This window comes from Chiloscyllium plagiosum, chromosome 20 (assembly GCF_004010195.1).
Source record: "Chiloscyllium plagiosum isolate BGI_BamShark_2017 chromosome 20, ASM401019v2, whole genome shotgun sequence".
Classification (NCBI taxonomy): domain Eukaryota; kingdom Metazoa; phylum Chordata; class Chondrichthyes; order Orectolobiformes; family Hemiscylliidae; genus Chiloscyllium; species Chiloscyllium plagiosum.
In genome coordinates, this window is record NC_057729.1 from 55770851 (window position 1) to 55781858 (window position 11008).

The 11008-nt window shown below is 37.5% G+C and overlaps 1 protein-coding gene across 1 annotated transcript in view; it reads left to right on the forward strand.

The window, feature by feature from the left end:
• The window catches only part of asip1 (agouti signaling protein 1), an 84198-nt gene extending 74495 nt beyond the window's left edge, over positions 1–9703 (forward strand). The window contains exon 4 of the mRNA XM_043710878.1: positions 926–9703. Coding sequence (XP_043566813.1) covers positions 926–1117 — 192 coding nt within the window. The 3' untranslated portion in view covers positions 1118–9703. The remainder of the gene's footprint in view (positions 1–925) is intronic.
• Positions 9704–11008: the final 1305 nt, after the last annotated feature.

Genomic DNA, 11008 nt, shown 5'->3' on the forward strand with positions numbered 1-11008 from the left:
ATCCATTATGGATTCAAGGCAAATATTATATTTGGTATCTCAATCACTAACATCTCTGATGCTTTCCAATCATGAACTCTATTAATTAAGGATGATAGTGAAACCAAAGAATAGAGAAATTCATCACTGGCAATGTTTTCATGCATCTTGGTGTCAAAGCTTTTTCTCATCTTTGCAATTCGGCATTTTGGAATATTAAATAGTTATGCTACAGAGTGGCAAGCAGGAACACTGTCTTTGAATCTGATCTCAATTTTGTCTCTATGGGACAAAGCAATTTTCCACAGATTAGGACTACAGAAAAGAGAATTACCTTTTAGAGTTAATGTGAACCAATTTCCCAAGTGATACATATAAAGTTGGTATTCACAGTGCATTATGATGCGTATCATTTTCCTTATATGTTGACCCAAGTTAATAGCAATGAAGAAAAAGGAGCAAGAGAATAGTGATGAATTCAATTGAAATCTTAATTGCTTCTTCCTCTAATTATCAATATTACAGTTTATTCCTCTTCCCCAAATCCCCAGGTACACAGTTCAATATGGTCTCCCTTCCTTTAGTCTTTGTCTAATTGAATTGTTTTGAAGTCTCTAAATTGTATGCAATCCAGTCTGGAACATAAGGAACTCTTTTCCTTTCTCAATCTTCATTTTCTCCTATAATGTATAATTATTTAAAACACAAACTTAATGCTACCAATTCCTGTGTTTTGATTTCCGTTAATTTTTTGTACTGCTCTCTTCACTCTTTGATGTTGTCTTGAATTTGGAACTTTCTCCTTTCACCTTGGTTCTACCATTCATTATGTGCAGAATGCATATCAGTAAAGGAATAAGATTTAATAAATTTTTATAAGGATATTTGTTTTAGTTATTGTATTGCAAACTTCTCATCTTTAATTTTCTCATCTCCTTAAATACAGAATAACAGAATTGCAATGGCTCATAAGGTGAAGAAGCTAAAACCAGAGAACGGTCATTGTGTGCCACTCTGGGGAATGTGTCTTCCACCATCTCCACGATGTTGCAACCCTTGTGCCTTCTGTCACTGCCGATTTTTCAATACTGTCTGCTATTGCCGGAAGCTAAATGCCAAGTGTTTGGACAAAATGTAAGCAGTTGCACCCGTGATGAAGAATAGCACAGCCAGCCTGGCTATAAAAAATTAAAAGTAAATACTATGCATGTCTTCTTGTTGGTCACTGTCAAATCAAATTATGGATAAGGATAAAGGTATTCCAATTGATTGAGAATTATTTACAAATCAACAGTAAAAATACAGAACCTTCATTGTTTTGCGCTATGTCTGTGAAATTGAAGGCTCACAAGCCCACATCTAAAAAAACGTTTGGTAAATGTTTTGGGGTGGAGGAAAGAACACCAAGAGAGTCATTTATCAATTGCAAATACAAAAGTGTGACTTACACCACCTTTGCAAATAATCACACAACACCTTTTCTCAAAAATAAAATTAATAGAATCGCAAAAAAAACGATAACATTTCACTTAACTTCCTATCATACCTCTGATTCTCAAGTTTTAGCAGGAGCCTATTGTCATTGGAATCTTTTTTTTTCAGAGCAATAGCATGATCATCTTATGTAATAATGTGTTTTCTCATATATAGAAAACACAGGGCAAGATCTAGTTCATTTTCCAAATTTTGCTTGTCCTTGGAGGAATATTTATCCATATTGTAGTCTATCATGGAACACAGAACTTTACAGCTGACATTAGAACATCAGAAACAGGAGCAGGAGTAGATATTTTTTCCCTTTGAGCCCGTGTCCCCATTTAGTAAGATCATGCCTAATCTGATTGTGAATTTAACTCCATTTTCCTTCCTTACCCTCTTGGCAGTTGATAAATGTATACAAACAGGAAATCGCTCTGATGAATTACATTTTTCTCCAGGAAGCAATCATGATCTTCCATATGCCAATATTCCAACTTTCCTTCAACTTCAATCAAGGTTCTCTTGAGTATGTGTGGATTTAATGAACAAAAATGGCCTTCTGTTATTTGTTCTGTTCACAAAATTGAGTGTCTGCTTTTTAATGCTGTCTACAGCACTGGCTCAGATTTTCCAATAGACAATTATTTCTGTAGAGGGGCAAAGGTCCCTCTTGAAACCCTGAAGTAACAGATTCAACAATTCCAATAGCAATTCCAAAAGTATCCATTTAAATCAGATAATTTAGAGGTTTGACTACAGTTAGCCTGAGAATTACATGAAAATGTCAAAAGATTGAAACTTTAGTCAAACTCCTAGGTAACTATTAAACTGACTCCATAACGCACTATTCATTCCCCCACTTATAGCTCTCTTAGATTTCACATGCCCACCAGACTCTGACCTCACATGAAAATCCCCTGTTCACTGTGACCTGAGAGCCTCCACCCCTTGAGCACCCCTCCCTTCACTGTCCCTAACCCACATCTCCATCACTAGATCTGCAAAGCCCCTCCACTGGACACAACACTTCCCTCCCGACCTGGATTTGACAGCCCCTTCTCATCCAGACCAATTAACCCTCTCCCCCAGTGACCTGACATCTTCTCATGCCCCCCCTCCCCAGTCCTGTATCTTTCCCGTTCCCCATCAAGATAAAATGTTCTATGTCAATGAAACTGCATTCCCTCCCATCAATGTGATCTGACATCCTCTTCCCCTCCTCACTGGGTCACAACATCCCTTTCTCCCACTTGAAAACCCAACATCCGCAACCCAATCCTCTCCCAATTCTCAGACCCAACAGTATACATTCTCTGCCACCAGATATTGTAGTCGCGTCTCTCCAATCTCCATTAAAACACTCCATTAATTAACTTGTACCTACCCACCTGAAATCCTATACACCTGGCACCACACTTACCCTTTCGCATGAGCTGTCAAAGTGGTTGTCTGTACTGCTGAATTTTCAAATCTCAGAATATGTCAACCAGCAAGGAAAAGGGTCATTGTTTGAATTTTTCAACCAGTCTGTTATACAGGGAGTTGTTAGATTTCAGATTTACTGTGCATTCCCCAAGTAGCTGTGATCAACATTTTCTGTCAAAAATCATAGAATTTTACAGTATAGAAGGGACCATTTTACCCATCGTGTCTGAACTCACTTCCAAAAGAGCTACATAAAAAGAAGATCTGTTAAGTAATGTTGAAGAAAATGTGAAGACTGACAAGTCTGAAGAGGTCATATGTGATCTCTTATAAGAGTGAACAGCGTACTGTCTGAAAGCAGGCAGATCTCTGAATGATTTCTGGATCAATAATATTTCACAATAATTAAGCACAAACTTCATTATACAGAATGGAAGGTGAGGGGATGTGCCAGGATGCTTGCTGAAAGGTTATCTTTCATGAATGGGAGAGATCAGAACTAGTGTATACTGATTAAAAATAAGGAATGTCCCATTTAAGAGACAGACTAAGAGAAATGCTTTTTTCTCAAAGTACTGTTGATCTGCAGAATTCTGTTCCTCTGAGAACAATGTAGTTGGGATTATCAAATATCTTTAAGGTTGAGTTAAATAGATTCTTGACTAAAAAAGAAGTCAATGATATATGGTTAGGCAGGAAAGCAAAGGCCACAATCAGAGCAACAGTAATTTTATTAAAGCAGAAAATGCTGGAGAAATTTAACTGTTTCTCTGTCCACAGATGCTGCCAAACCGACTGAAAGTCCCCAGCATTTCCTGTTTTTAATTTCAGATTTCCAGTATCCATAGTATTTTATTTTCATATAATTCTATTAAATGTCAAATCAGGTTCAAGGGCTAATTAGCCTATTCTCCCTGCTTCCAATTCATGCTGTACATATGTATATCAAGTGCAACAGTGGAAATGGCAGACTGTCTTCCACCTGAAATTAAGTTACAGTAAATTAATTATTTGATTATAGATTATTGCAGCGAAACAGGGTTATAATTATAGGGGATTTCAACATTTGCCAACATTAATTGAGATGACCTTAGTGTGAAAGGATTAGATAGGGTGGAATTTTTAAAGTGCATCCAGGAGGCCTTTTTGTGCCAGTACGTCGATATCTAGTATTGGAGATGGACAGTGTCAGACCTAATCCTGAGAATGAATCCAGTTAAGTAATTGAAGTTTCAGTGGAGGACACTTTGGGACTAGTGACCATAATGCTGTAAGGGATAAGGATAGTGTGCAAGTTAAGTGTCTAAACAGGGGGATGGCAAATTTCATTATTATTAACAGGAGCTAGCAAACATAGACTGGGAGCAGCTACTTGCAGGTAAGTCTACATTTGGAAAGTGGTAGTCTTTTAAAAGTATTATAGCAAGAATTTATGGTCAGTGTGCTCCTCTAGGAGTAAAGGGCAAGGGCAGAATGTTCAGGGAACCCTGAATGTCAAGGGATATTGATAGTTTGGTAAAGAAAAGGAGGGAAGCATCTGTCAGATACAGTGCAATAAAAACAGTGGAAGCCTTTCAGAAATATAGAGTATGAGGGCTGATTAAAAAAGAAATTAGGAAGGCAAAGAAGGGTCAAGAAATATATTTAGTAGATTAGGAAAACCTCAAGGCATTTTAGAAGTACAGATATATGAAAACTGAGAGGATTACCGGGGAAGAGTGGGATGTATTAGAGACTTATGCATGGAACCATTGGACATGGGTGAGGTCTTAAATGAACACTTCTCACTTGTATTCACAAAGAAGACATGGTAACTGGAGATTTCAGTTAGGATGGAGAGGTTCTAGAATATATTAAGATTAATAAGGAGGTTATTGATGTTTAGCAAGCATAAAGGTCAATAAATCCTCAGGGCCTGATGAGATGTATCCAAGGCTGCTATGGGAGGCAAAGGAGGAGATTGCTGGAGCTCTGGCAAATCCACGTAATACTCCCCTGGCTGCAGGTGATCTGCCAGATGACTGAGGATAGCTAATGTTGTTCCTTTGTTCAAGATGGACAGCAAGGATAGGCCAAGTAATTATAGGCCAGTTCGTTTGATTTTACTGTGAGGAAATTATTTGAAAAAATTCTGCGGGATAGAATTAATCAACACTTGGAAAGACAGGATTTGGTCAGGGATAGTTAGCATGGATTTGTTAGAGGGAGAGCCTGTCTGGCTAATTTAATTGAGTTTTTTTGAAAAGGTGATTAAATATATTGATGACCGTCTTGCAACTGATAATGGTTTATCTGGACTTAGGTAAGTACTTAACAAGATCCCAGAAAGAAGGCTGGTGCAAAAGGTAAGAGCCCATGGGATCCAAGGCAAGTTGGCAAACTGGATCCAATTGGCTCACAGACAGGAGGAACAAGTGAAGGTGAAGAGTTGTTTTTATGATTCTAAGCCTGTCACTAGCAGTGTTCCACTGGTGTTGGGATCCTTACTTTTTTTATGTATATTAACAAGTCAGCTGTGAATGCAGACGGTAAAGCTCGTAAGTTTGCAGATGACATAAAAATTGGTGGCATTGTTGATAGTGAGGAGGATGGTCACAGTTTGATATTGATCAGTTGGTATATTAGACAGAGCAATGGCAGATGGAATTTAATCCTGATAAATGCGAGGCGATGGATTTTGGGAGATCTAATAAGGGAAGGACACCTAGACAATACTGAGGAAGAGTACATAGGAAGACTATTGTAGACAAGTTGAAACTTTTTTTTACCAACATGGTATAGCAATGAATGTCTTCATTGTTCCAGCATTTTTTTCATTATTTAAGCTATTGGATCATTGGTTCACAGGATTATTTGGAGCTGAGTATTTACTTTCAATGGCATGTCTGCTCATATTCCTATCAATGAGCCAGCCTGACTGGTCGCTTATCAACAATGTTCTTGGATATGATATACTGCAGAGTTTCCAGTCATGGTCCCAGTCTCAAATCAACATATCAAGATGCAACAAATTCACTCCAATGAGTCATAGCTTACTTGCCTTGCACAAGGGGTCAACAGACCTACATAAAAGCTGAAGTTCCATTTATATATTATTATCTAGGACACAATGCTCTTTTGTGCATTGCATGCCCACATTCTATGTTATTTCAACTCCCTTTCTGGTAAAATAGAATTGCCTAGCCAATTTCAGCCAAATTCTAGCCTCAGCTGAAAGAGTTCTGTCTTTTTTTTAACTCACATGGTAGTTGGAGGTGAGAATTTAATTGGCAGGCTGTAAAGAAAATAATGAATTCATCTGTTTCCAACTTGCATTTTTTGTTTTATGATTGTGAAGTACCAACTCAGGCGAAACAGTCAGAAAAGGAATTAATAACGCATGTCTTCTCTTTTGGAGGGTGATGCAACAGTATGAGGTAAGCTTGGGGATAAAATAACAAAGAAACATCATTAAAATTATAAAATTGGGGATTGCTTATTCATCATAAGGTTTCAGAACTTAAGCAATGTCAATTATTACTGGCACAGTTGTGTACAGCATGATGTACCTGAAGGACAAACAAAGGCTCCATAATAAGTTGGGACCTTGTGATACTGTGGTAGTGGCCCAGAGGTCTGAGTTCAACTCCCACCTGCACTGCAGCTGTTTCATGACATATCCAAAAAGATTGATTAAATATAATTATAAATAGATGAAGCACAGAAGGAGAAACTTGGACAGTGGCAGATACGTATAAAGAACTAATTTCAGATAACTGCAGGGATAAGATTAGCAAAATGCAATGCAATGATATCTACAACATAGCGTCAGATAGCACTACATAGAATAGGAATAAATGAATATACAGAAATAGCCAATAAGAAAGGCACAGATAGAACATAGAACAGTACAGTACAGGAATAGGCCCTTCAGACTACCATATCTGTGCTGACCATGATGTTATTCTAAACTAATCTCACCTGCCTACACATGGTCCGTATCACTCTATTCACTGCCTGTTCATGTGTCTGCCTGATGCTGAGAAAATAGCAGATATGGACACTAGTACAAATACTAACTCAATGGAGTAATATACAACATCAGATACCAGACCAGGACAGGAAGGGTGTCCATATTATATCAAGTAGCAAAGTCAGATGCCTGAAAAATATGAGATGCAAGCACACCAATATTTGTTGGATTCCAGCATATAACAAAGAGTGACAGCAAAAGAAATTCTAGATACTGAGACAGGAATAAATTCTAGAAGACATGCAAACGTTGGCACAAAAATAAATAATAGCATGGAACAGATGCTGACAAAGGAATAACTATTAGTCAAACAGGAATAAACAGTACCACACGTACAGATAGGTCACATTTATATATCAGCAAGTGGAGATACTGACATTGTAACAAAGACCCAGCATAGGTAGAAGTACCATTACAGGAATAATTATCAGCATAGGCACAGAAATAAAGTATAACACAGGGACAGGTATATGTTTATTTCATTTACAATATCCATTCAGCATCCGTTCTGTCAAGTCCCTTCAGGTTTGTATATGTTTCCATGAGATCACTTCCCATTCTTCTCAACTCCAAAGGATATAAGCCCAATCTGTCCAATAATCTTCCTCATAAATGAAACCGTCATTCCAGAAATCAGTCAAGTGAATCTTCTCTAAACTGCTTCTAATGGAGTTATGTCCTTTTTTAAGGAAAGCAAACTATATATGATATTTTAGATGTTTTCACATGAATGCCTTATTCAACTGTAGCAAAACATCTCCACTTCATATCCTATTCACCTTGCAATAAGTTATAACTTAACCATGGATTCAGAACTCCACAAGGAGTAATAAAGAGCACAAATAAGAATCTACAAAATTAATTGAATAATATAATAATCTGTTATGGAATAAAAATACATAAAAATCCTTGCAAACATTTTCATTACTCTTCTGAAGTCAACGATATACTAAATTATTGCTTCAACTTGTGTAAATTGACACCTTTGGGGATATTTTAACCCAAAATACCAGAAGTATATTAAAATGTAACAATAAAATCACAAGCAGAAGATCAAACCCACACTCTTTTAAGGAGGCAGTGCAGAAAATGCATAGTCTATCCATATCCAAAGAGCAGATCACTCATTTCATTATTTTAGATCCTCAATGCTGCGTATTATTAGGCTGGGATGGAGCAAATTTAAGTTCAATTCTGGTCTCGTCAACATCCACGCAAACTCACTTTCTAACAGGGTCCTCTACATCCTGATTAGAAGTGGGACTACAATCAGTGTCACCTCTAGCCCAAGCAGGTCTGGGTTCAAGGGTCTCAGCCATGACCTTTGGGGACAGGTTCAAGAGGCCAGAGAAAACTTGGTGGTGATGGGTCCCAAAGGGAGTCCTTCATCGTTCATAACCGTAAACTGCTCAGTTAAAATTGTTGGCTTTCCATTTGGCATGGGCCCTCCTCCATCATGGATAAAATACCAATAGGCCCAAGGGAGAGAGGACTGCCCAACATGTCTACTGCTCCTGTAAAATTTCAGCTGGGTGATTATGAGCAGAAAGGTAATGACCAGAAATGCCTGCTGAATTTTCTCAGCACTTCTGCCTTCAGACTTGATGATGGGACAAAACAAACTTTAACCCACCATTAATCTCATTAAACCTGGTCAATTCTGCTCGGTCAAAGGTTTACCTACTGTGTTTTCTGTGAAATCCATAATAATTTGGATTTAATGAAAACATAATACCATTCATGTTCTTCTGTGGATACAATGCAAATTCTGTGGTACAAATGCAAATAGTCAATTCAGTATTCCTATATATTTTTAATATTCATATTCACTTTAAGTGAAATACAAAGCTATTATGATACACACATATGTTTATATTTACATTGAATTTGTTGGTTTGTGCTGTGGTTCAGGATTATGAAATGTTATTCATGGTTTTGTTTATTTTGTGGACCAATCCAAAAAAATGATTCAAGACAGAAGTCTTAATAAGAACTAGTGCACGAAATGGGGCATGGCAGTTAACTGATGTGCATTACATTTACTGCCTTTTGAGACCATCAAAATTATACTCAATTTGCATGTTTTTGTGAATTTTGCACTCATCAAAGTGTGTTTTTGAGAAATAGAATTTTCCCTGTATTGTGATTACTGTAGGTGCACAGTAGAACATCTTTACATTCCTAATGTGGTCAGTCCAACCTTAGTAAATAATACCCTATTGCTACCAGCTGAATAATCTTTCAGCCTATTGATTTACCTTCGTCTAGTGACGGTATGCATGTCTGTTAGAGACAATTGTAGGCTCAAACCCTAATTCAAATATAATCTTGACTGATACTTCTGTTCAATAGTGCTATATTGTCGCAGGAATAAAATAAATTAATTGGCCATAAAGTGATTGGAGACATTCTGAAATGTTGTAAATATTTCAAAGCAAATTACTTTTTTCTTTGAATGAGGCTACCAGTATATAATTGGTTTATGTTAAGGGCTCATGTCCAATAGGAATCAGACTAATATTGCCTCAGATTCCTTCTAAGATAGAAAACATGAGGGCAGCAGGCCCATTAGGCCTTCAATCCATCATTCTCTAGGCTACATTTGAAACCAAATTCGCTATTCATATTTTGATCAGTGCTGATTTTAAAGCAGTGATGTCTTACACAATTGACAGCCATGCATTGTCAATGTAATCAATATTGTGTGCATAGATATTGTTTGTTTTTTTCACTTGTGATTACAATATGTTTTGCTCTTCCTGTTATCTGCTTCTCTGTAATATATAATAAATTCTTGCATTGATTTAAGTCAGTTTTCTTAGGTCTTAAATTCTATCATTTTTCAACCTGTTAATAGGAAATGCTGGTTATACAAATATACAAACATGCAGCAGGAATAGGATATTGGGCTCTTTAGCCTATCCATTGTTTAATGCAATCACGACTGATCTAATTATAACCTCAAATCCACATTTCTGCAAACCTCTGATTAAAGCTTCATCTCCGTACTTACCAAGAATTTATCTACCTTAAAAGTATTCAAAGACTCTGCTTCAACCACCTTTCTCAGAAGACAGCTCCAAGACTCACAATGCTCTGAGAGAAAAAGGATAAGACTGATCTGTTTTAAATAGGGGTAATGGCTTATTTTTAAACAGTGAACATCCCTATCCCAGTACTAGTTCCTCTAACAAGAAAAGACACCATCTCCATATCTATCCCACCAATACCCCATTGGATTTTATAACTGGGTGGCACGGTGGCTTGGTGGTTAGCACTGCTACCTCATAGCGCCAAGGACTCAGATTTGATTCCAACCTCAGGCGACTGTCTGTGTGGAATTTGCACATTCTCCCATGTCTGTGTGGGTTGCCTCTGGGTGCTCTGGTTTCCTCCCACAATCCAAAGATGTGCAGATTGCCCATAGTATTCAAGGATGGGTAGGTTAGTTGCATTGGTCAGGGGTAAATGTAGGGAGGGGGAATGGATCTGGCTAGGTTACTCTTTGGAGCGTTGGCGTGAACTTGTTGGGCCAAAGGACCTGTTTCCACACTGTAGGAGTTCTCTGATATTTAAATCAAGTCACTTCTTATCATTCTAAACCCAACAGGTATAAGTCCAACCTTTCTTCATTAAAAAAATGTCCTTTCCAGGTTTTAGTCCTTTAAACCTTCTCTGAATGATTTCCATTGATGGTATGTATGCCAGACGTGGCTTCACAAGTGCCCTGTATCACTGACACATACCTTCTTTACCGTCCTATGTAACTCTCCTTGCAATAATAAATGACCACATTTTATTAGCTTACTTAATTAGTTGTTGTAATTTATTATGAGCCTTTTGTAATTCATACAACAGGACATTCAGGTACATCTTCATCTCGGAGCTCTGCAATTTCTCACCATTTGGGTACTGCACTGCCTTTTCATATATGCTGCCAAAATGCAAAATTTGATTTTCCCACATTGTACTTGATTTGCCAGATCTTTGGCCACTCAATTAACCTGTATAGATATTTTAGTAGTTTCCGTATGTCTTCTTCTCAATTTACTTTCCTACCAAGCTTTGAGGCATCAGCAAATTTGGCAACTATTCCAGCCCTTCACGTAAATT